General features: G+C 42.5%; 2 protein-coding genes across 3 annotated transcripts in view; one reads left to right on the forward strand and one right to left on the reverse strand.

Annotated features, from left to right (window-relative positions):
* The window catches only part of TMOD1 (tropomodulin 1), an 81448-nt gene extending 80074 nt beyond the window's left edge, over positions 1-1374 (forward strand). Inside the window, exon 10 of the mRNA XM_082610919.1 lies at positions 630-1374. Coding sequence (XP_082467045.1) covers positions 630-694 — 65 coding nt within the window. The 3' untranslated portion in view covers positions 695-1374. The remainder of the gene's footprint in view (positions 1-629) is intronic.
* Positions 727-26863, reverse strand: TSTD2 (thiosulfate sulfurtransferase like domain containing 2). Of its 2 annotated transcripts, XM_082610815.1 has the most exons (12): positions 26740-26863; positions 23425-23637; positions 18906-19219; positions 16239-16359; positions 12469-12522; positions 11201-11326; positions 10251-10356; positions 6928-7046; positions 6277-6435; positions 5560-5698; positions 3574-3840; positions 727-2221 (listed from the first exon to the last, which is right to left on the reverse strand). In XM_082610815.1, exons 2-12 carry the CDS (start codon positions 23587-23589, stop codon positions 2112-2114), a joined length of 1680 nt encoding a protein of 559 aa, XP_082466941.1. In that variant the 5' UTR covers positions 23590-23637; positions 26740-26863; the 3' UTR covers positions 727-2111. The 2 variants fall into 2 exon arrangements, with proteins under 2 accessions (XP_082466941.1, XP_082466942.1); XM_082610816.1 differs by lacking the exon at positions 12469-12522 and having other exon boundaries at positions 730-2221.
* Positions 26864-27095: the final 232 nt, after the last annotated feature.

The raw sequence follows: 27095 nt of genomic DNA on the forward strand, positions 1-27095 counted from the left end.
TTTCGAACCCTCTCCCTTTGCTATAACAAAGGGAGCCCTACCCGCCCCTCCAACCATCCCCGACATCCTGTCAGCTCATGACCCCAGCCTGCAACCCCCTGGCTCATGCTTTACATTTAACTACTTTGTTATGTGAACAGTGTTTGGGCTTATATTGTCTTGCCCCCGGGAAAATGTCAAGGTTGACCATAAGGGGACACAGATAATACAGGGTAATCTTCAGGGCAGACACTGTTGTTTACACAGGCAGGCCAAACGCTTTGAGGAAGAGTTGGGGGAAATGTTTCCACCAGGTTAAGATCTCATTAAGATCGACTGAACTTAAATCTTATCTGACCAGAGTGAGGATCTTCAGCCGCGGGGCCTCTGTACACAAAGGACAACAGCGGAGTTGGATAAAGTGGGTTTTATACCTGTATGGCCAGCGATTTAGAAGTACTTTATGAACGAATCTACACCACTACAGACCCTCCTCTCAGTGAAGGCTCACAAGCTGTCCTTTAAAAACACCAGACATCAGAGTTTGCTGAGCAAAGTTGTCAAGAAGCTTCCTGGCGCTCTCAGAGCCACGGTGGTGGTTCGGGTGCACAGGGACAGCTGGCTCACGTCTCATCTCCATTCCTTTCCAGTGAGGAAGAGGAGGCTGGCAGACTTGACCGGGCCCATCATTCCCAAGTGCCGGAGTGGCGTCTAGTGTGTGCGGGTGCCGACCACGCCTTTGAACTGGACGTGTTCTACTGATAGGCTGTGCTCTGCAGTGGAAACCGGAAGGCAAATGCCGGCACAAACCCTGTTGTGGTTCAGTTCTTTACGCACTAAGGTGTTAGGTTCGCTAGTGGTTGTAGTTGAAATTTTTATAAACTATGGTGAATGTGAAGTTTTTCTTTAGTCACAGAAGTTCAGTCCGGTTATTATTTAAAAACTAAAAAGCCCCCGAACTGGCAGACCTTACTGAAGACAATGTTAGAGCAGCAGTGACTTAACCCCAGGAGCCCAGTTTCGGTGACCTTGCTGTGTGGTGTTTCAGGTATATTTAAAATGTGTAACATGAACAAACAGCACCCTCTTCCACGTGATTGAAAAGCATTATAAAATATTTTATTACAAATTTGATCTTAGCTCTTTAGCAAACAGAACATATCATCATTCTTTATTAATTCTCCTTTAAATTTTAAGAACCTCAAGATTAAAGTTGCTAGATTGATTTCTGGATCAAGAACACAATTTTTTTCCCCTCAAGAAAGACAAAAAGACTGAAGCCACAGAGCTCTGCCAGGAATCAAAGAACATGAGATTCCTTAAGCTGGTTACGAGGAAATGATAGAAAAAGCCAATGGTGAAGTCTCAAATTTTAAAAACCGTCCTTTTTTTTTTTTTTTTAAAACAATTCCAGGCAACAAACATTTCCCTGGGTGTTCTTTATGAACATCTGGGATTTATTTACAATTTAATACTGGAGTCAGAAAGAACTTTTTCCTTATCGAATGCCAACCTTACGATGGATGTGAAAACCTATGGCCAAATACTTGAAAACACCTTTCTCTGTTGCACAGTGGGCCAATGCCTTATGTGAGGCACATCACTAGAGAGACAAATTTCTAGTCCATCATGGCTTATGCTTACAGACTTCAACTACCTATCGCATCACTTCTTAGACAAGTCACCGCTGATCTCATGCCTGTAAATTAAGCCTCCAAAGGTCAGTGGTGAAGAAAATCTAGATATTTAAGAACTAGGAAACCTGGCCAAACCACCCAAGATGATAATTCTGAAAATGTAATTTTGGCATTTCTGCCGGATCCCTTAACATCACGTGCATCTCTTAGGATCCAGCAAAAATGTTAAGCCACACTGCCCTTGTGCCTTTTAATATGCCACGGTGCCAGTTAAACTAGTATTTCTGTTGCTTGGGGAGTTATTTTTGTGAGTGATTCAGCAAATCTTATGATAAAGGACAAGCCAAAGAGCTGACGAGCACAGACTAAGCTGCAGAGCACTGAGCAGAGAGGCTTTTGGCGAAAAAGGAAAAGTCTTGCACACGGAACTGTAATGATGGGACAGTACAGGGTAACCAGAGGTGGAGCCAGGGCCTCACCACCATGGAGGAGTGTCTACTGAGGCTGCAGATGGGCCCACGAGTGTCTCCGTGCTGCAGGAACGGCCAGCCCCACTCGGCTTCTCCTTGAAACACAATTGCAGCTGTATTCTGCATCACTGGAAACTGCAATATAATATTAAATCTGTTGGTCTAAGAATGGCTGTGCATGTATTTCTTGGGACTTGTGGGCCAGGGACATGCGCCTGACGTGTTGGCTAGAGGCTGGGAAACCACCACAGCAGTGCTGAATAACCTCACACAGAATGTCTTGTGTTCTGAGGTGTTCACCTAAAAACTACTGCCCAAGTGTCAGTGTCATCAAGCTCATGTGAATCTCTCAAAGAGAATACTTCAGAGCTAAGAGTGTGGGTGTTGGGGAAAGCAGAGGAAATCTCTCACAGAAACCAAACCACTGACACATGAAGGTGGACCACATCTTTAAGACCATCTCCTCCATCAGAGGAGCTGTTGGTCTAGACTAGAGGTGGCAAGTTTTTTTTCTGTAAAGGGCCAGATAGCACAGGCACACCTTTTTTTGTGGTGCTTCGCAGATATCTCGGTTTTTACAAAATGAAGGTTTGTGGCAACCCTGCATTGTCAGATGACAGTTAGCATTTTTTAGCAATAAAATGTTTTAATTGGGTTATGCACATTGTTTTTTTAGACATAATGCTATTGCACACTTAATAGACTACAGTATAACGTAAGCATAGGTTTTATATGCACTAAGAAACCAAAAAACTCACGTGACTCACTTCATTGCAGTGGTTTGGAATCGAATCCGCAACATCTCCAAGGTACGCCTGGAAATACTGCAGCTTTTGCAGGCCATAATGTCTCTCTTGTAAATACTTAATTCTGCCATAGGTCATATGTAAATGAGTGGGTGTAGCTATTCCAATAAAACTTTATTTACAGAAGGAGGTGGGCCAAATGCCATAGTTTTCAGATCCTGGTCTAGTGCTCTGAGGCTAGCAGAGAAGAGAGAAGGGTAGGGGTGGATGGCAGATTGACCTAAGGGGCCTGGTTCCGAGGAGTCCACTTCCAGGGTCACAGCTTACACATTCTGCCGTCAGGAAAGACAGGTTTGCTGATAAAAAAAAATGACTACTCCCAGCCCTGCTGCATGGCATAGAAAGGGCATGACCTGGTCACCAGGCTCAAGGGTCTCTCCCTCAGCAGCTTTGGGATCCTACACAGCTCACCTTTTTCTGTGCTCTAGCATCTTCTGAGTCAGAATGTCTCTGGTAAGAGGTCAGCACCCAACTCCCTCTTCCCTCCTCTTGGGAAGGACAGGTGGCCAACATGGTGACTAGTTGGCCATGGGGGCTCTGGCAGCACTAAAGTTCCCTGTTTCTCTGCTGGAACAGCCCTAATATTCTCCAATACACGGTCGCCCCAAACCTAGCTCCGTGAAGGCTCGGGAAAAGGCAGATGGGGCCGCTCATGGAAGCATGGCCCATCCTCATCATCACCTGGCCTGGGCCCCGGGCCCACAGCGAGTCGCCCCTGCTGTAAGAGCTCCCTGGGTGCGCGTAGCCGTCGGGCTGTACACTTGCATTCCTCTTTAAAGCTGCTCTGGGCTGGGCTTGCAGCCTGCCTGCTACCTTTGTCTTGACACGTGACACAACAGGCTGTGAATCCTTGTCCTTGGCAGGCAGGGCAGGTCAAGACGAGCTGGCGGCACTGGGCAGTGGAGCACAGTTTATACTGGTCCCATGGGGCCCCACAGTATGAACATTCTGGGGAAGAAAGAAAAGCCTTGTTATAAAGACACATGAGCACACACGTGTACACACACAGATGTGTACACACACACACACACACACGTACCACGTGCACACGTAGATGCAATTCTCCAGTTCCTAAATATAACCCTTAGCTCATCAGCATCTAATGTATCCTTTTGGGTCTGAGGAAGGTTTCTAAATAGTGTAAGTCTCCTGTCTTCTAACAGACAAGGTTCCCCCACCCCCACCTTTTTGGGGGGAGGTTGCTTCTGGGAACTGTCTTCTGATTCCAGCATTCACTGACCCATTTTTCTTTTTCTCATTTAGAAAACAGGTAGTAACGTTTCTCTCTTTCATTGACTAGTCCAAAGCTGGCCAACCACCCTTTGTTGAATGGTCTTTTCCCTTTAGATCATTCCCTTTTGCACTGGAAGACAACACGCCTGAATACAGATAATCCCACACTGACATTTGGCTTCTGCAGTCCACATTCCTCTTCCCCAGGCCTGAGGTTCTCCTGCTTTTGCCAGGGGACACTTGGCCACACAACTCCTAAAACTCACATTATCTACTTTCTCGGCCCCTTTTCCCTGCTGACCTCCTATCACCATTGATAACATCATTCTTCAAGTCTCTTTACCTAGCTTATGTAAGCTACCTTTGGGCCCTCTCTCTCCCCTTTCTGCTCCATCTAGCTCCATAAGAGATCTGAAGTTGCTTCCAATAAGACACAAATATAAGACCATTAAAACGAATAAAAAGATCAAGAAGAAAGGAGAGAGGAAATCAGACTCCCATCTTATTCATTATCTGAGTGTTAATTCAATCTCAGCCCCTGATCACAGGAGTTCTAGAAAATTCTGACAGCCACTGGGGTTGTCTGCCTGTGATCTTTCCCATTCAAAATGGTGGCATCCAGGGGGAGGATCCATTTTTCTTAAGGATTATCTCCATCCTTCTTTTACTGACTGCCCTCATCTGGTACCATGTTAGTGTGGACTCCAAACTACAGTCATACCACAGACTTCCTGTAGCCACCCCTGCCTCCTGCCTTGGCCCTAGGCTCAGCTCCCGCCTTGGAATGCCCCACCCACCACTCGAAAGTGCATACCACATGTGTCCACAGACCGTCTAATTAGGGGTTCTTTTACTTGTGCCATGAATTTACTTGACAGTCTAGTGAAGACTATTCTTAGAAAAATGTTTTTACAATGCATAAAATAAAATACATAGGATCACAAAGGAAACCAATTATATAGAAATACAAAATAACAAAATATTCTTTAAAGTCTGGTATACAGTAAAATACTTATTAACACCTTCTATAACAAGATTTAGTGATGGGCCTAAAAACTATTTCCATTTTGAAGCAATGATGAACATAAATGCTATTTTGAAATACAGCAGCTGTAATATATGAAAATACTGTGATTTCTAGTGATAACAAAGTCACAGGTACATCTAATACTACTGATTTGCTGCTTACATTCATAATTGAAGGAAGTACTATATTTAGTGAGGGGTTATGAAACTAAAGATAAAATTATTTTCCATTCCAAACCCTGTCTGCTCCACTGCTGCATCTCCAGCTCTGTTAGGAAATGGTGGTACTATGTACTCCTTTCCCCTTGCTTTATTCTTCAAGTAATCAGTACTGGTCTGTCTTCCAGAAGGTTAATACAGAGGGTGTGCCTGATCGTGAATTTAGGTTCTGAGTCTATGCTGACCTACCTGACACTATGTCACTGTTGAAGGATAAGGCATAACGCTCATCAAAAACAAACAACTTCCCTTTGTAAAAACCATCAGGAAACTCCTCCAGGTACTTGTGGATGCCACCCTTGAGCTGGAACACTTCCTTGCACACTCCCTGTGTGTGGAAACACAAGAGGAAATTTGAGGAGACTAGCAGAGACCAGTAGGAAGCTCCACAGAGGAGCAGCATGTGGTAGGAATGCCGAAATGGGGCTCCTGGCTCCCCCTGCGGGACACTGAAGAACTGCTGACCAAGGGGGCAAGGATCCAACTGGCAGATCTTGCCTACTAGGGTGATGGGTGAGGACAGCAGTCAGGGCCTTCACTCTCTAGATCCTGGGAAGCCCAACTATTTTTGCTGCTCCCTAAATATAGGAAGACACCTGTTAGGACATGTAATGTTACTGAATTTGCTCTTCTCAGGATCAAGCAAAAGGATTAGGAAAAGGGAGATATGAACTAATCTTTCCCTTTTGTACTTGATGAGTCTCTAAGACTGTTGAGTGCTTTTCACATCTTGAGATTTAAGAACTTCAGATTTTATACTTAGAAACTCTATGCTGGGGAGAATAAATCCCTGGCTGGCTGGGCGTGGGAGAGGGAGTGAAGGTGGGGATTGGAAAGTTCCACACACGCTGTGGGTGGAGCCTTCTTCACCTCCATGCCTGCAGTGCCCTAAGGGTGGTGACTCACCTTGGCTTTGAGGTAGGCTGAACCCCGCTCACAACGGATGCCCCCAGTGCAATACATCAGCACCCTCTTCTCTTTGAAAAGTTCTAGATTTTCATCAACATAGCTAGGGAAGTAACTGAATTTCCTGATGTCTGGGGCTAAGCAGCCCTGGAACCGTCCCTACAATATAGGAGCAGCAGAAAGAAAATGATCAGAAAAACATACCTGGTAAGGACAAAGCTGCTTTCTGTGTCAAACACCACTCCCCACCCCTGCCTTGGCAAGGAAGCACTTGCTCCCTGCTGTTTTCATCCCACACGCTAGCCTTTCAAACTTCAAAATCTGGAACTCAGAAACAAGGCTGGTGGGCTGTGGGTCACCCATCCAGAGACCTCAGGGGAACTGGAGAGGCTGCCCAAAAGCAAACTTGACAAGATCCTTGACACATGTCAGGGGTAGGCATATGGGAGCCAGAAAGTCCATTATGTGCCAAGATGTCTTTAATCCATATTTTCTTAGACTTTCTCACCAGACTCTGAGTTTGAAGTCTTGGGTTTTCTCTGATGCTGCTAGTAGTGGGAGGAGAGCCAGTGACTCAGCCACAGGTGGGCGCACAGCGTCCCCTTCAGAAACATGCTATGCTGTGGGAACTCAGTTCTGGTTCTTACTTACTATTTTGCTTTCATAGAAGTTTCTGCAGTCCAGTAGGATAGTATCCCTTTCTTCTTGATTTGCCTGAGATAGAAACTTTTCTACTTCTTTATGAAATTCACCTGGGGATAAATGGATACCTAAAACCAAACAAAAAAATCAGTTAAAACAAAACAAACACTAAACCCAGTTACAACTGGCCCAGCCTGATGACTTCCATTTGCTTTGTTTCTCCCCATCTAAACCTTTCCTCTCATAATTACAATTGCGTCTGAAAATGACACTATCTGATGATCATAATGAAAGAATTTAGTAATTCCATGTATCCTCACTCTCCCTCCTCCTAAGATGAGCACTGTGGAGACCTGGCAGTTTAGAAATAATTAGAGAATTCTGCATCCTCATACTTGGCCTAACCCAATAATAAAAGCCAGACAGAAGGGATATATACTGCCATGTGGGTTTTCCGGTCCATGTTATGGCCAGTGTTCTATTGTCACTGTATATGGAGGAGCCTGGGCATGTATATGCTTGACTACAGGCTTTATAAACTGTTCTATACCAACGTCAAGTCTGAGGCTAAGAACCCTGGCACAGGCAGGTGTGAGCATATGGTTATGGAACAAAGTTGGAATAAATTTTTTAAAAATACAAAAGAGTAAGAAGAATGTGTCTAAGTTTGTGTGCATGAGTAAAAGAGAAAAGGGCAGGAATGAAATATGAGAAAGAAGGCAAGAGAGAGAAAAGGATGAAACACTAGAAGAAGGAGGAGAGAAAGGAGATGAAGAAGATAAGTAACATACAAGGAGACTAAAAAGAAAGAACCTGTCTGGTGAGGCCCTCTGCCTTCTCTACTCTCTAGAATAGAAATACTCCTGTATCTTTAGGGTCCAGACATCTCAGTAGTTTGTGAGGAACTTCTGGTGAATTTGGCCACCATACCTCACGGTGGGGGGTGGGGCGCTCTGGTCCTTGAGTCACCACTCATGATACAGCCTGACAGCTCCGCTCAGGGGTGAATCCCAACAGCCCCCTGAAACTGCTGGGTACCCAGATCGGGCTGGAGACCCAGAGCACGGCCAAGGAATCTGGACTCCTACCTGCTTAACCTAGGACTGCAGGGAGAATTTAACAAGGCCAGATTTTATATAAGTTACTGTCACATAATTACAGTCACCAAAACAGTGGGGTGGGAAGGGAGGTTCAAAACTGTGATGAGGGCTTCCCTGGTGGCACAGTGGTTGAGAGTCTGCCTGCCAATGCAGGGGACACGGGTTCGTGCCCCAGTCCGGGAAGATCCCACGTGCCGCGGAGCAGCTAGGCCCGTGAGCCATGGCCACTGGGCCTGCGCATCCAGAGCCAGGAGAGGCCACAACAGTGAGAGGCCCGCATACCGCAAAAAAAAAAACTGTGATGAGAAGCATGGAAATCTGCTAAGACTTCTCCTTACAGGGAGCTGCAGGGAACCCAGCCTGTTCCTGCTGCTGCTATTACTGTGGCTACTCTCCTGGCCCTGTGGAGGCCTGACCAGAGAGTGACTCACATGAAGTGCTTAAAAGAAGTGCCTCCAAACAACCTGGCTCAAATGAAAGCAGCGAAGCACTGCCTGGAGCCCACTCTCCCCTAAGCTCCAGAGCAAGGTCCTGTAGCGCCAACGAAGAGCTGTTTGTGGTCATCCTGCCTCCTGCCAAGGTAGGGACACTAAGCAGACACGGCCCTTTTTGGCCCTTTTCTCCTCATACATGAGTCTCTTTTCCCAGATGCTTGTATCTTACTCTCATTTCCCTCTGGTTTAACTCTTAGCCTTCTTTTAAAATATTTACATGTTAAAAAATGAACATAGAGCCAGCCAGACCTTTCTGTTTCCTGATAAAAGGGGACAATACTACCTATGTAGTAGACTTGGGGAAAAAAAAGGAAAGAAAGAAAAAAGGAAATCAAACCTGAACCTGATCAAGCCTCTAGACATGAGCTATCTAATATGGTAGCCACTAGCCACATGTGGCCAATGGGCACTTGAAATGTGGCTTGAGATGTGCTGTAATAAGGGTGACATAGATGCAGGATTTCAAGGACTTAGTATACAAAAAAAAGAGTACAATATCTCATTAATAATTTTTTACACTGGATACAAGTTGAAATAATATTTTGGCTACACTGCATTAAATAAAGTGTATTATTGAAATTAATTTCACTTGTTTCCTTTTACTTTTTAAAATGTGGCTACTAGAAAATGTAAAATTCCATTGTAGCTCACATTATATTCCTATTAGACAGCACTATTATAAATCTAACGACAGTTCATAGGAAATACAGAGGACAGAGGAACATCCCATGGAGATGCAATCAGCATTATCCTGATTGTGGGAAATGCTATAAGCAAAATGATCTAATTCCTTCAACAAATAAACTGCAGGGGAAAATAAAAGATGGAAGTGAATTTCTAGGTTAAAAGGGACTTTAGGAGACACAGCGATCAATCACAACGAGTGGACCTTACTTGAATCCTGATAGAAACAAACTTAAAAAAGTATGAGATAACTGGGAATTTTAACCACTGGCTGGATATTTGATAACATTAAGAAATTGCTGTTAAAATGTTTTAGATGTGATGATGGTTTTACAATTATTTATTTTTTAAAAAACCTTTATCTTTTAGAGATATCTACTAAAATAGTTATGAATGAAATGACATGACATTGGGATTCTCTTCTAAATGATCCAGGATGGGAGAAGCGGGTGGGGATAGATCAAAGTTGGCCATGAGTTTATAACCGTTGAAGCTGCGGGAGAGGTACACGGGAGTTCACTGTACTGTTTTCTCTATTTTTTTTAATGTTTGAAATTTTTCATAGTAAAAAGTAAAACAAAACCAAAAAACCCAGCCAAACAAATGTCTTTCAACCATCTACGGTACCCGTGAGGGAGGGGCAAAGAGAACATTCTAGAGCACTTGCAAACAAACTGCTTTGGTGTTGAAAGCCACTTGCTTCCTGTAGCAAAAAGCCTGTGTTTTATTCAGTTGATGAACTAGTTGCAAGGAGTAATTACACTCTTTCCAAATTGTTATCTTTGGAAAGAAAACAACTTCTTGCCAAACCATCACCAAAAAGAATAACTAAGCCAAGTCATTCTAAGCAGTGAGTCTCCAATCACCGGAGCACCAAAGAGAAGAACCAGTTTAAGCACTGAATGACCCAAGTGTTAGCCACCCCACAGATATTCTGAAGAGAGAACTCATCACAACTCTCGCTGATCAGAATGTCTAGCTTTCACATTTGTCTCTATATTAAGATTTGTCCCTATGAAGAAAAGGAAAATGTTTCTTCTTAAAGCAAGCATACCAGGCTTCTTATAGGAGATCTTACTGGGACTGATCCCCATGGGCACAATCTCTTCAAACACACCGACACGCAATTCTGGAAAACAGCAAGCTCCTCCTTTGCTGGTCTAGCCAATGAGAAACAAAACAGAATACAGTCTTTCTCTCCCATCTCCAGGTATAAGATATTTATTCAGTTAAATTATCTGGAACATTCTACGCTCTAACTCCCTTTTCCCACTGAAAGTTGTTCCTAATTTGAGGTTTCTTAATACTTCAGCTACCCTATTATTACACAACAGATATAATTCTTGTATTTGGCACTTATTTATTGTGTATCTACCATGTGCAGAAATGTCAAATTGAAAAGGTGTTTCTATAGCAATAAGCATTTAACTATAAAAGTGAAGCACCACTGAGCAATTTCAACATGTAAGATTACATCCCAGCTTTTGTCCAGGAGCTACGACCTTTTCTTTTCTTATCATCATCACCAGCACTAACACTTGCAAGGTATTTCCCACCACCTCTATCACCCACGATGCTAAAGCATAAAGTCACTCCAACAAAGCAGCTCTCTCGGGAGAGCAACAGCTTTATTCCCTGTGTGGTGTGAAGTGCTGATCTGATCCCACCAGGTTTACTAAACACGTAGTGATCCTCTGATACAGCCAGGTGGTCTCTCAAATGAACAAACACGGCTAAGTTTGAGAGTTTATAGAATGCATAAGCTGTAACGTCCTTATTCTATAAAAAAGGAGACCAAGGCCCATGATCACGTGGCGACGTGGTGGACGAACTGGAATGAGCATGCTCCTTCTCCTGCACTGCCTCGGGACCTAGCAAGAAAAGGGTGTTCTGTCCAGCACTGCTTACTTCTCTACAGTGATCCTCTTCATAGCCTGGAGTGGGAAGAGGCACTGAAGCAGAAGCAAATGGCTCTCAATCCATTTTATGTTCAATTTCTCTTACCTTAAAATCGTCCTTACACAGATAATCCTTAAACAATGGGCAGGAAAGCATGACTTCTACATAGAGTCTGGTGGCCAATTTGCTTCCACCCACTGTCCCATTGATTCCTTCTGTAGCAATTCGAACCTGAGACACAAGACAGTGAGAGAAAGGGAATGCAGGCTGTTCTTAGCTCGGTTCAAATCTCTTCAGGGCAGAACAGGTTCATGTGTGTCAATGAGTTTAACAGGGAAAGCAGAAACATTGCTGTGGACACCAAAGTGTTACCACACACAGGATGCTTGTAGTTTCCTAAAATGGCACACTGCCCATAGTTCAGATGAGGTACTCAGTTAACGTGTGCTGAACAAGAGAATGAAATGGATAGAACAACTGGAAAGCCCCATTTGCTCTGGAGCTCCAGCTGTCCAATGGCCAAAACTTAAATTCAGGTCAACAGATGTAGGATCAGGATTCAGCTTTGTCACTTACTTGCTAAGTGACCCTGAGAAATTAATTCTCTTCTTTGAACCTCAATTTCTTCATCTTGATAAAACAGATGGAAAAGAATCAACAATGAAAAAACTGCTGTCCTCAAGTCCTAAAGCACAGAACACATCTGAGGGCTGGGAATGCACGTGAGCACATCTCTGCACAGTGTTGGAGGTAAAGCCCACCACTGCAAACCCACCCGTTGGAATACAAATTCCAGGAGGAACTTATGTCTCTTTTGTTCTTTGTTGCATAATCAGTGCCTAGAGTAGTACCTGCCACACAGTAGGCGTTAAATATGTATTTGCTGAGCAATGAATGTGTATCCAAATCTGAGGCTTTTTGGCTTCTCAAACCCTCTATTCTCTTTAAAATGCTTCACTGGTTAGGGGACATTAAAGCCTGGGTTAAGGCCCCTGCCTTAAGAGGCAATCCTCTGGGGGGCCTGCAAAGTTACTTGTTCTGGTACCACAAAATCCTCTGGATAAGTTTAAAGATGGATCATCTCTAGACAGAGCTAGCTTTCTAGGGAAAAGTAAGAAAGTGCAACACTGTATATCATGGTATTCTCTGGAAAGAGATGTAAATTAAGTCAAGGTCTTATATTGTTACCATTTTGTTATATATTGTTATTTATATAGCAATGATACCTACCAATGCATTAGAATTTGAAAAATTTTAAAAGCTCCCCTTTTATTGGGGCCTAGAGAAGATACTTCATTTGTTGCCTCACTTGATTCAATTCTTTAGGGCATGGATGTAAATGGGATTCATTTCACAAGCCAGGGCCAACTCACTAGTAGTGGCTCTCCAGAGTTCCGTGATGAGCCTTCTGAGTCACATCCAGGCTCCTTGAGAAAGAGAAGTGCAGTCTATTGAAGCCTGTTCTGGGCTGGGAGAGGAAAGTAGGAAGCATATGCCATCTCTGCTGTACAGACTACTGCACCTATTACCGACTCGTATTTTTTTAAGGGACAACATAGAAAAATAGAGCTGAACCAGCGTTAAGGGTCAGGAAATCTACCCTAAAACTGTCTCTGATGGGGGCAAATATGATGAAGAGGTACATACGTCTGTGTACCTGCCTTCTAAGTAGGTCAGAAGACCCTTTCCTATGCTATTTTAATCTCAGAACCCAAATAAAAGACGAGCACAGGCCCTCCCTAAATAGCTGAGGCAGAGCAACCTCTAAACTCAGGCACTAGACCTTCAACTTCTCTTGAAGGATTCTTCAGCTGAAACCTTCAAAGTAGCTGCTAGGTGAGGAAGGCCTTATACCTCAGAGATGAAGAGCAATAGTTAGCATTTATTGAGTACCTAGTATGAGACGGGAACTTTACATTATACTCCTGGAAAGTAGATATCAAAATTCCCATTTGACAGAAAAGGAAACAGAAGCTTAAAGTAATCAAGTAACTTGCCCAAGGGCACAGAGTTGGTAGGTGGTAGATCTGGGATTCAAAACCATATCTTATTGGGTCCAAATCTTGCAATTTTTCCTTTCTAAAGCCTCTAATGCATCCCCTCAAATTTCTTGAGGCAGTAAGAAATGTATAGCAAAGGGATCAGAAGCTTCTTTCCGTAATTCTAGAATTTTCAAGTTCTCCTCTTTCCCTACAAATGCCAACATTCTGCCAAATCTCCTACCAACACAAAACTTGAAAACTTGGCTGAAGCCTTAAAATTTAGAACTAAGATCCACGCAGGTGCTGCCACCTTGTGGGTAGAGACCCTCACCGCTAGATCACCTTGGGCTGGGCCAAGAATAAAAATCCGTCCCAAACCAAGGAAACAAATTGATTTCCTATTTTGTAGGCTCAGGTTTACTGTGAGAGAATATCCATCTTTCAAGGTGTTCTCTAAATAGAGATGGTGATAAACGTACATACGCCACAAATGTTTACTGAATTTTTTTTTTTTTTTTACAATGCGCCAGCAATTGTGCTAGGAATTGGGTCATAGTGGTTAAAAAATAAATTGTTTTTGCCCTTTGGGAGCTTACAGACTTAAGGAAGGTCACAGATATTCAGAAAAAAGTCACAGACTGACAAGTGCTATGAAAAATCACTGCAAGTGGCAATGAAAGAGTGTATTTGGAAAACAGAATTTAGATGAAAGGTCAGGAAAGATGTCTTTGAGGAAGTGTCATTAAAATTGAGAACTGAAGATCGGTTAAAAATTAGATAGGAGAACCTGAGTGGGTGTGGGAGAGTTCCTTGAAGAGAATTTTCTTGTAAAAAGGCCCAAAGGCACCAAAAAAACTTTGTGGGCTCCAAGAAACTAAAAGGCTATTTTGCTGGAGTGTAATGAGTAAAGAATGGTATCAGATATGTGGAGAAGGCGGAAGGGGCCAAATAATCCAGGAAACTAAGGGCACGTTAAGGATTTGGGTTTTACTCTAAATGCACTGGATAGCTACTGAAAGATTGTGAGGAGGGAGGGAGGGAGATGATTTCATTTACCTTTTAAGATCATTCTGGCTGCTGTGTGGAAAATGATTAAGTGCAGGCAAGGATGGAAGAATGGAGAGTAGTCTGGAAGCTGCTGAAATGAACTAGGTAAGAGAGGGTGGGGCTTGGTTTAAGGTGGTGGAAGCAGAAGACAGAGTGAATGGAATCAAAGGATATTTTAGAGGCATAAGTGGCAGGACTTGGTGATGAACTGAATGAGGTAAAAGAAGCTTTCAGTCACTATCTATAAAACAACATGGGTATGAAAAATATCACTGACTGATCAAATAATTGCCTTAGGGAATTAAAACCTAGGACATGTGTGGGAAACATTAGGCCTAAGACAGTACAGCGTCGTAACCAGAGGTGATCTCAGAGGGAATCTAGTTCACCTCCTTTTGATTTAAGATTTTAAAATACATACATACACATATGTGTGTATATATATACATATATATATGTATAATCATCGAGGATTTGAAAAAAATCCATAGTCCTATCACGTAGAGATAATCACAACTAACATTTTGATATTTACCACTCTCCATCTTTTTACACACACGCTTGTGGTTTTGTTACAAACATACATTCATCCTTGTACTCAACATTCTCCAAATATTTACTGTCTGCTATGTGCTAAGCCCTGTTCTAGCACTGACAATATATCAATTGATTAACAAAGTTCTGTACTCATGAAGCTTATATTCTACAAGGGAGATAGATTATAACAAATTAAACAAAGATTATACTCTCCAATAGTAGTAAACTTTTTGAAATTCTTTGAGCAGAAGGGAATAGAAAGTGATGAGGTTTGGAGAGAGACAGATTAGAATTCTCAGGAGATAACATTTGAGGGGAGATCTGAAGTGAGGAACAAGCCATGTGAAGATCTAGGGAAAAAAACATTCAAGAGGGAAAGGAAACAGCAAATGTCAAAACCACAAAATGGCAAAAGACTGACATGTTCTAAGAAAATTAGGAAGCAACTTGATATCACACCTATATGCACAGTTCTCTGAAATGTTTTTCCAGTTCCCCATGCAAGGGGTCAGCAAATTATGCCTGCTTTTACATAGGTTTTACTGGAATACGGCCATATCTGTTCTTTTACATATTGTCTATGGTTGTTTTCATATTACGACACCAAGTTTGAGCAGCTTTTGTGCAAAGCCTAAAATATTTACCATATAGCTCTTTAAGAAAAAGTCTGCTGATCCCTGGTCTATGCCTTTATGTAGTCTTATAAAACACCATTTTTTTAATTGAAGTATAGTTGATTTACAATGTTGTGTTAATTTCTGCTGTACAGCAAAGTGATTTAGTTATACATATATATACATTTTTAAAATATTTTTTCCGTTATGGTTTATCATAGGATACTGATTATAGTTCTCTGTGTTATACAGAACGTTATTGTTTATCCATTCCATATATAATAACTTACATCTGCTAACCCCAAACTCCCACTCCATGCCTCCCCCAATCCCCTCCCCGTTGGCAACCATGTCTGTTCTCTATGTCTGTGAGTCTGTTTCTGTTTTGTAGATAGGTTCAGCTGTGTCATATTTAGACTCCACATATAAATGAAATTCGGTATTTGTCTTTCTGACTTACTTCACTTAGTATGATAATCTCTAGTTGCATCCACATTGCTGCAAGTGGCATTATTTCGTTCTTTTTTATGACTGAGTAGTATTCCTTTGTATATATGCACCACATCTTCTTTATCCATTCATCTGCTGACGGACATTTAGGTTGTTTCCATGTCTTGGCTATTGTGAACAGTGCTGCTATGAACATCGGGGTGCATGTAGCTTTTTGGATTAGAGTTTTGTCTGGATATATGCCCAGGAGTAGGACTGCAGGATCCTATGGTAGCTCTATTTTTAATTTTCTAAGGAACCTCCATACTGTTTTCCGTAGTGGCTGTACCAACTTACATTCCCACCAACAGAAAACATCATGTTAATAGCTATTTAGTATTCTACTTAAATGCCTAGCAGGAATTTGCTAATTTCTAAGAACCCAACTGGTGAGGCCTTCAAGCACAGCATCTGCAAACTAAGTTGGAGGCAAGATGAGTCCAGTGAAGGATAGGGTGTGGCAGAAGGCATTACCTTGCCCGTGAGGTGCAGGTGCTGACACAGAGCTGTCTGCCAGGCACAGATCCAATCAGGATCCTCCAGGTCACAGTAGCAGTAATAAAGTAGCACCTCCCCTTCACCATTGCCGTGGCCACTATAAAAAGAAAACCACAGGGGAGAAAGCATTTGAGTCACTGGCATAAGGAAGACACCCAGGCAGACTCAGAAGAAAGGCCTAATGGAGCAACTCATGCCTGCCTTTGCTCCTAACTATCATTCTCCCCCTGAAATGAGAAGCAACTCCTGTCTGTATTTGCTCTAAAGAAGACAATACCTGCACTGAACTCCTTCCTTTATAAGCAAGTGAGCTTACTTTGATTTCCTTGTTTAATCATCATATCCATGAGATAGGTATTAATAACCCTTTTTCATAAGACAGCTGGAAATGTGAATCCATTCTGGCTTATACTCTAACACAAGGCAGTTATCTGTTTTGAATCTCTCTCTGTACAAAAAGGTTTCACTTCCATTTTTCCATGTAATCCTGTTACCCATGAGACAGGTTATTATCATCCCCATTTTACAGCTGAATAAACTGAGCCCAATTCATCCCAGGTGAGACAGCTACAAAGTGACAGTCAGGACTGGAACACCAGTCTTCTGATACTAGAACCCATACTCTTTCTACTGCACTGTGCTGACTTATACTAACTAGTTATGGGACCTGGGTGGGTGTCTTATCATCCCTGAGCCTTGATTTCCTCATCTGTAAAACTGGAGGACTGAAATAAACTGCATTTCTCAAAGTGTGCTCTGAAGCTGTTCTATGAAATCACATGTCTGAGAAGTCCTGCAGATAATATCTCCCCTTTGAGAGTCACAGTGAAAGCCCCTCATCTATGAAGGCTCTGGGCAGTCTTGCAAAAAAGAACATTTTAACCTAATGCTTCCCAAACTTAAGCATCTCTTTTCAACACTTGATAGCATCCTCCAGAGCTAGTGTTGTACAGACATATTTTAGAGAATGATATAACAGATAATAATTAAGGTCCCATCCAGCTCTGGAATCTGTGACTGTCTCATCAGTGCCCTCTTCATATTTCAGGGCCTAGTCTCTGAAACCTGCTTATCTATTTCAGAGCCTATCTATTTTCCTTCCTCTAAATTCCTGTAATGAATTACTGTCTGAGCCATACAATCGTAAATGCTAATTATATAGCCTGTCTCGTACCATCTGCTAAATGTTTCATGTATCCTTTTCTTTGTCTTTGTAACTAAAAAGCAGGGCCATACAGAAATGAAGAGACCACATTTGTATAGCACTTTATAGTTCACAAGTGCTCTTACCATCATCATTTTATATAATTCATATAGCGATTCTGTGAGGTAGGCAGAGCAGGCATTATTATTCCAGTTTAGAGGCGAGAACGTAAAGGTACAAATAATTTTAGTGACTAGCTCAAGTCTGACTCCAAGTTCAGTTCTCTTTCTAACTTTCTCTTCCTCTTTCTGATAAAGGGAACTGGCATAACACAGGTGACAAAAATGTATCAAATTTGGGCATTTTCTATTCACCAAATAGTTTAGGAGTTGCTTAAAATCAGAAATCTGTCCTCTAGAATTATGTAATATTATGATTTGGTGAGGTTTTCAAAGGCAGATTTAAATTTCTAATCCTATGCCTCAGTTCTAAAACTTAACATAGGGACTTACCTGGTGGCACAGTGGTTAAGAATCCACCTGCCAATGCAGGGGACATGGGCTCAAGCCCTGGTCCGGGAAGATCCCACATGCCGTGGAGCAACTAATCCCATGCACCACAACTACTGAGCCTGTGCCCTAGAGCCTGCACACCGCAACTACTGAGCCCGCATGCTGCAACTACTGAAGCCCATATACCTAGAGCCCATGCTCCGCAACAAGATAAGCCAGCGCAGTGAGAAGCCCGCGCACCGCAATGAAGAGTAGCCCCCGCTCGCCGCAACTACAGAGAAAGCCCGTGCGCAGCAACAAAGACCCAACACAGCCAAAGATAAATTTTTAAAAATAATAATAAAATAAAATAAAACTTAACATACTTTATAAAACATATTCAGCTCAGAAAACCACATTTGGCACCAAAAACCCCGTTTTAAGTTCTGACATTATTTAGGGTACAGGAATCATTAACATTTCTGGGCCTTCTGATTTCTCTTTGAGAAAAATACAATTTTCTGTTCTTTACCTCTGCCTAGAGAAGATAAGGTGTAGGATGGCTTCCGAGAAACCCGGAGCACAGTGTAAGCTGTGCGGGTATATGCTACCGCATAGGCCATGGTCTTCTGTTATACATAGAACATGTTTATCGGCCTAGTTTAGGCAGTAGAGAAATCCTGTGCCTCAAGGATTTGCCATTTTAGTGGATGGGTGGTATCTCACTGTGACTGGAAAAACATTTTTTAAATTAAACAGGGCTTCCCTGGTGGCGCAGTGGTTGAGAGTCCGCCTGCTGATGCAGGGGACACGGGTTCGTGCCCCGGTCTGGGAAGATCCCACATGCCGCAGAGCGGCCGGGCCCGTGAGCCATGGCCGCTGAGCCTGCGCGTCTGGAGCCTGTGCTCTGCAACGGGAGAGGCCACAACAGTGAGAGGCCCGCATACCGCAAAAAAAATAAATAAATAAAAAATAAATTAAACAAAAGGTATAGAATGAAATTCTTACCTTAACAGCTCATCAGGGCTAAAGCAGCTTGTATCAGGGAGCCAAGCAGACACTTCATGGTTATGGGTAAGGTCTTCTTTGAAAGGGTTTCTTTTGTCTGCAGACTTAAGACTCTTTGAGGTGCTCGATGTCACAGTCAGCTGCTTTAGAACAGAAGCAGTCTCGTGGTAAATCTCATCAGCATGTTGTGTTGCCACATGTCTGTGGATGCTGGTCTGGTCTGTGAATAGTTGCTGACAGCATTTCCACCATTTTTCTTTATACTCAGAAGGAGGTGCTGGAAGTTCTTTAGTTTTGACAAAAAGGGCAAATGCCTACAATTAAATTTCAAATATGTCACTGTTAAATAACCTTAGGTTTCAGGCTAGAATGAAAGTCTCAGTGAAATCCCTTATCCTTCCACAAGGGTTTCTAGTTTTACGTCCTACTGTTCTATAGAAGAACTTCCTGAGACTGAACTTCCTCCAAAAAGGAAATGGTCAAGGAAATTATGGAGTATACTTACTATGGAATATTAAGCAGCCAGTTTTAAATTACATGGGAAAATATAATATTAAATGAAAAAAAACTGGATAAAATTTGCTTATACAATGTAATCTCAACTACATTAAAAAGTACATTGAAAAAGACTGGAAAGACTACCAAAATGTTTTGATTTGTATAAAGAGGATTTAGGCTAATTGTTAAAAAAAATTTAAACAGAAGAGAAAATTATGGATGCACCATAACTTTTTTAACCAATTCTAAATGAGTGAGCTTTTTTGTTTCCAATATTTGCAGTTATAAGCAATGGTGAACAAACATGCCATGCACACATCTTTCTATACGTCTTTAACCATCTACTTAGAATAACTATTTAGAATAAAGTTTTGGAGGTGAGGAAGCATAAAATTTTAAACTGTGAGAAATACTGACTACCTGGAAAATCATACCAATTTATACACTCACCAGCAATACATGAGGGTTCCATTTTATCCACAGCATTTTTATCAGTATTTAATTATTGTCAATATTTTTAATATTGACCCAAATAAAAGGCAAAAGAAATATCCTGTTTTTATTTGTGTATCTTTGACTTAAGGTTGAATATTTTTTTATATTGATTCAATGTTCTTTTCTAGCTTACCTGTTAATATCTGTTGCCTATTTTTCTACTGTGGCATTTATCTTATCTTCTTACTGATTTGTAAGTGGTTTTAGTGACCTTTTGTTGATCATAGTTATCCAAATTTGTTTCCCAGCTTGTCATTCATTTTCAACTTTGTTTTTGGTGTTTTTTGATGTGTAAATGGAAGTTAAATGGCATCTATGATTATCAGCCTTTTTTCAAGGCTAAAAAAAAAATGGAAAGAAAGGTATTTTTACATATATATATGTATCTATATATATTTTAAACAATTTTCTTAATGCATCTGAAGACTATAGTACAGCACCCAAAATTGGGCACTCTGAAGAATAACAATTATAAATATGGAGCATCACTTTTGGACCTTCCTCAGTCTGTACACAACCATATCTGGACTGTCCCAGACTGAATCAGGATGGGGTCGTCTGAAATTACACTGGAGGGCATTTTTTAGCCTCTGCTGCAGTTAATCCTTCTGTATAGGCAAAAAAGAGAGACAGAGATGGTGTGTATGTCAACGTAAGTGTTTCTTTCTATTATACTTAGAACTGAGGTGTATGCATCCAAGGCCTCACTATCATCGAGGCCTCAAAGTCATGGTCCTTAAAGAAATACTATATAAAATCTGAATTTTTTCCTTCTTTCCTCCTTCCTTTGTCAAAAAGCCATCAGGCAGGCCTGAGCAAGATGGGAGGCCCAGTGTAAATGTGGCCTGCCGCTGGTCTTTTAGGGCCTCGTGAACAAAGCATTGAGGATCCAGCAGCAGCTAGGGCCCGTGTGGGGTCTGTTCAAGAGAGATGCAGGCCAGGGCTTCCCTGGTGGCGCAGCGGTTAAGAATCCGCCTGCCAATGCAGGGGACACGGGTTCAAGCCCTGGTCCAGAAGACCCCACATGCCACAGAGCAACTAAGCCCGTATGCCACAAATACTGAGCCTGCGCTCTAGAGCCCGTGAGCCACAACTACCGAAGCCCACGTGCCTAGAGCCCGTGCTCTGCAACAAGAGAAGCCACCGCAATGAGAAGCCCGCGCACTGCAACAAAGAGTAGCCCCTGCTCGCTGAAACTAGAGAAAGCACGTGCATGGCAGCGAAGACCCAACGCAGCCAAAAATAAAATAAATACATTTTTTAAAAAAGAGAGACAAATTACTTCTCTAAAAAAAAAAAGAAAGAGAGAGAGATGCAGGCCAGAGTTAGGAAGGCAGCTCAGAGGTGGGTGAGGCCTGTGTGGGAAAGGCAGGCCCTGGTGAAGGAGGCAGCTTGGCAGAGTGGGAATACTGCATACAGGGAATAAGCAAGTAAGTCAATATATTGGGACTAAATGGAGCTAGGTTCTCCACCAATATGAAAAGGAGAGAGAGGGAGTTCCATGGCGGTCCAGTGGTTAGGACTCCACGCTTTCACTGCCGAGGGCATGGGTTCAGTCCCTGGTTAGGGAACTAAGATCCTGCAAGCTGCACAGCGCAGCCAAAAAAAACAACTGGAGAGAGAATAAACCTTGTGATGTTGGAATGGAACTGAAAGTAATGGTATGAACTCATTTGATTTACACTGATATAAAAGTAAATATAAAAGTATCTGTATGATACATATGGATGTATGTGTATTCATCTCTATATATTCCTAGCTCTGTCCACCAGAGGTCCTGGGAGAAGCAACACCTGAGAAGCAATGCGCTCACCTAGCCCCCAAGTTTTGGTTTTTGACAATTCTCCACTAGAAAGAACCAAGGCTCCTTGAAGAAATGTCTGACTCCAGGGATGAGACAGGGAAAATACAAGATGACCCTGAAACATCTTGTTGAATTAGAAAGTAAGGAAATGCTCAAAGAATGATGAGGGCAAGTCAAAAAGACATAGATACTAGCATAAAGGGGTTCCCAGCCAATCTGAGATAATCTGAGCATCAAAATAAATAATTATAGTAATGGATTATAGCCCACTGAATAAAATAGAATTCTTGAATACACACTGATACAAATAAATTGGGAGGAAAGAAAGCTCTTCCTTACAGAATAATGCCAAGTAAGAAATCTAGAAGGAATGAAGCAATTAGAAAATCACCATTTAGAAACCATCACAGTAATAATTCAGCAAAGAAACATCAATGGATCTAAAACTAGTAGATGAAAGTTGGTTGAGGAACAGGCTATTTACATAGTCTCAAAGTATTTCCCCCCAAATACTGAATAATTAAAAGGGAAAAAAGTAATTTTATAGCAAAGAAATCCGACAGGCACTTCCTTAATCAAGTACCCAAAATTAACATTGCCAGTAATGGGACAAACTGGCACTATGACTGCATGACAGAACGCAGCCAGATGAACACAGCATCTCTTGTGGGGCAGTCTTATTAACAAGCCATAACTTGAATCTAATCACAAGGAAACATGAGTGAAACTCATGAGACGTTCTACACCATAACTCATCTGTAATCTTCAAAAATGTCACAGTCATGATTTCAGGGGAAAAAAATGAGAAAGTGGTCCAGACTGAACACTTATGAGACATAACAACTAAAGGAGCTAACTAAAGCCATTTGAGGCAACTGATGAAACATGAATGGAGCTGCTGGGCAGAGGGGAGATGGGGGTCCTCTGTACAATTCTGGCAACCTTTCTATAAGTTTGAAATTATTGCAAAGTAACTTAAAAAAAAACCTTTTTGTACCCTTTGGGTTTCATTTTCAAGGAAATCTGTGTGAGATGAGGGTAGAAGGGTGGTAGATAGGAACTTATAAGCAGAGACATCTATTCTTCATTGACATGGCGCCAATATAAGATGATTTTGCAAAAGAGGGACCACAGATTGGAGGTAAGAAAACTGCCTCAATTGCACTTCCTCAGTCAAGTCATTTTCCTTTGAGCTTCAGCAGGTTTAGTCAATAATCCCTAAAAAAAAAATAAATGGCATAGAAGAATAGCATCCATACCACCCCTGTAACCCAATCCTCAGTAAGCCTGCAGCATTCTGGGCTGCTCTGTCCCTTCTCCCAACCAACGGAGCCCTGCCAGCTGGACTGGATCAGGAGTCTCAGACAGCAGTTGTCCTAATGCCTGTCTGTTCTCCTTACGACGAGGTTTCCTGGGTTCCTGGGATTCTTCCCATAACCCTAGGTGGGAAAAGGAATCCAGCCCATCTGTCTAGGATCTGTCCTCAAGTACTCCACCATCAATAAGTGTTCCAGAGCCACACCTTGCCTATGATTCTCCTTTGCTTGACACTGAACTAAGATTACTGGCTAATGGCTCTGACTAGACCTTACCTTGAACATGGCATCAGTCTAGTGTCTCGCTAGCCCTCCACTCCCTGGAGGAAAACCTTGATGAGCTACTTCTAGGTATATCTACATTAACTATACCTAAATGATCCTGAAACATCAACAGCAATTTTACCTTTTTCTTTGCAAATGAGTATTTCTTCTTTGTACTGACATCTAACTCTGCTTTGATACTGCTACTGGGATTGATAAGACTTGTTTCTTTCAAATCCAGGTCTGAAAACCTTAAAACACAGGCCTCCAGGTCATCTCCTTGGTCTGGTGAAGTGGAAGAAGGCATCTGGTTTGGTTCCAGCAGTGAGGCAGACTCCTTTCAGTTAACTATCTCCTAGGAAGTAAGCAAGGGAAAAACAACAATGTCCAAGTCTTTGATTACTATGTGAAATAAACTTGAAGCTAATCAATCATGCAAATGAGCATGGGTCCAAGTAGCTCAAGCTATCCATCCATTCATTTACTCGTTCATCCAAGAAGTATTTATTTAGCACCAATGCTATGCCTAGCACTGTTTGAGGCCCTGGAGATATAGCAGTGAATGAAACAGAAAAAGTCTCTGCCTTCTTAGACCTCACTTTCCAGTGGGGAGAGAGAGAAGGTAAACAAATGAATAAATTGTTTTTAAAAAACAGTCAGATGGTAAAAAGGGCTATGATGACAACTAAGCAAAGTGAGGAGACAGGGTCACCAAGGGGTTCTTTAACGCTCAGAGTACAGTCTTTCTGAGGCGGTAGCATTTCAGCAGAAACCTGAATTAGAGGGCTCGCCAGGCAAACGTTTAGGGACAAAGATACCAAAAAAGCACCAGATGCAGCCAAAATCAACCAAGCTTCCTGTTAGTACCTTCAATTATAAATGTTTTGTTCTTTTTTGTCCCCTAATTTTTAAGTTGGGCAAATTCCCTTACTTAGAAGAAATAACTACCGAAAGAGCCTCATTTTAATGAGCCAAAAGAAATATACAAGCTGCTACTGTGGCCGAATCTTGTCAAAATGGACACAGTACAACCAACATGCTGTTTTTCTGGTAAAGCAAATGGTACAAGTGACAAATGTGAAGAACATGAAAGACTGGGGAAAGCATGGGCTTCGGATTGTGGTGCAGCTGGGTGCAAGTGTGTGAACCTGGGCAGGATATTTAACTTTTCTGAGTTCTAATTCCCAAATGTGTAAAATGGAGATGACAGTATCTACCTTGCAGGACTATAGTGGGGACTGGAAAGGACTACGTAGCCTTTGACACATACGTAGTTCCCCTACCACTCTAGGCTCATCTAAGACAACACTCTCCCTCACGTATCCTATTCTGGCCATGCTGGACTTCGCCTAGTTCTGCAAATGAGCCCTGCTCTCTCTTGCCTCAGGGTCTCCACACATGCCTTTCATACCACCCCAAAATGACCTCCCCTCACTCTAAACCCTCTTTCAGTTCTCACTTTAACTTATTTATATATTCTTTATTATTATTTGTGGGGACTTTGCTATGTGCCTGACAGATAAAATAGTGATGGAGATGCAGGTCTTAATGGAACTGATAAGGTCCTTGTTAACTTGGAGCTTATGTTATAGTAAGAGAAGAGACACTACGTAAACAAAAAAACATGAAAATATCAGTGATAAGAGCTACTGCTTCTCAGTTTTCTTTGTTGCGGATCCTCCTTATCATCCCAACCTCTAAATGTTCAATCACTCTATCTACACTCACCTTTGAGATGATCTTCATCTAGTCCCAGGGACTTATAAACTATATTTACTTCAGAATAATTGGGCAAGGGGAGATAATATAGGTAAAAGAAGATGGGACATTAGTTGGTAATTGCTGAAGCTGGTTGATAAAGTCCATGGGGGATTATATAAATTCCTCTACTTCTGTAAATGTTTGAAGCTTCCATAAAAAAATTAAAAATGGAAACAATCATAAAAGAAATTTTATGTTTAGAATACTATACGCTAGATGACTCCAAATTTGTATCTCCAGGCCAGGCCTTTCCCCTGAACTCCAAATTCATATAACCAATGTCTACTGGATAGCTTCAGCTGGAAGGCTAGGAGGCTGTTGAAATGCAACTGTTAAAACCAAACTCTTAACTTGCTCTTCCTCAGTCTTCCTTACCTCAGTAAATAATTCCATTCTTCCTGTTACTCAGACAAAAAAACTTTGGGATTCTCATCTCCTTACTCTTTCAGACTATTGAAAAGCCTATCAACTCTGCTTTTGAAATACAATGACATCAGACCACACTGCACCACCTTCACTACCAACCTCATTCAAGCCATCATTTCTTGACTGAATTACTGCAGTTGCCTAACTGCCCTGCTCCTGTAGAAGCCACAGAGGTAACTATTAAAAAATAAGTCAGATCGCCCTCCAAAGGCTTCTAAATGTACTAAGATAAAAGTCCAAGGTCCTTATAAAGCCCCTTCCACCACCTCCCTAATATTATCTTCTCCCACTTTTGCTCACTACCTCTGATTGCACTGTTTGCTGGTTCCTGAATGGGTCATCAGCACTGAGAAAGCAGGGGTTTTCCTTTGTTCACCTCTGCATCCTCAGCATCTAGAACAGTGCCTGGCACACAATAAATATAACATATTTGTCAAATTAAATAAAGAGTGATTGGGTGGCCAGGGAAGCCTTCACCAAGGGCCTGATGTTTGAGCTGAGACCAAAATGACAAGGAGCCATCCATGCAGACTTAGGAGCAGAGAGATTAAGACAAAGGAAATAATGAGTATAAATTCCTCAAGTGGGAACGAGCTTGACTTACTGGAGGTACAGAAAGAAAGAGGGGTTGGAATACAGTGATGAGAGAGTAGAACCCTATAGGAGAGATTATGGAGGTTTTTTTTGCCACGGAAAGCTGTAAACAAAGGAATAACGTGATCTGCTTCTGGATCAGTTCGGAAAGCAGAGTCGGCAGGGTCTACCGATAGATTGTTCCGTAGGAACAATCCTACCTACATTTTTGGATTAAGCAATAGAATGGATGGTGCCATTTACTGAAATGGGTAAGACGGAAGGAGGAATGAGTTAGGCCAGGAGAGTGAAACATAAGTTCCATTTCAGACGTGTGAAATTTCAGATGGCCATGGACAAGGCAGTTAGATAAGCAGCTGTGGTGCTCATCAGAGATGTCAGGGCGGGAGATATTCACATACACGTATGGAGGTATCCAATAACTACTGAAAATATTACTAAAGCAATCACCCGTTCCTTCCTAAACAACTCGGAGGCGCGAGAGGTCAGATGACGGCCAGAGGGTAGCCCCGGTGTATCAAGCTCACACTAGGGAGGGTCTTTCTGTCCCCGGGGGGCTAGAGCGGCGCCGCCTCCCACCCGGGCCCCACCCCGCGCGCCGGGCCTGGCCCAATCTCTCCGCCCAGCTTTCCCAAGCCGGCAAAGGCCCGGAAGTGGGAGAAAGATGAGCACGTACCCGCCTGTCCTGATCCTTTCTTAAATCTTTCTTCACGGAAAGGTCTCCGCCTAGCAACTGTCACCGCTCACTGCCCTCGCACCTCCAGCCCCAGCCTGTGTTTACGTAGGAAGGAACGCCGGGGACCTCACCTCACTCCGGAAGTCTAGGCCGTTAGCGAAAGGGCCGCCGGGAAAACCTCCGAGAGGCCCAGGCGTGGGAGGGTCTGAAGTGGAGGCGGGGACTAGAGCGTCCTTCCTAGACCATTGGCCTCCTAGCGTGGCTCGCGGCTGACGGGCTCGCACTGGCTGGAAAGGCGGTGCTCTCCGCGTGGCCCCGGAAGGACTTCGAGGGAAGGCGGGCGAAGGAAGCAGCAG

This window comes from Mesoplodon mirus, assembly GCF_964341445.2.
Source record: "Mesoplodon mirus genome assembly, chromosome: 1".
In the NCBI taxonomy this organism is placed as follows: Eukaryota; Metazoa; Chordata; class Mammalia; order Artiodactyla; family Ziphiidae; genus Mesoplodon; species Mesoplodon mirus.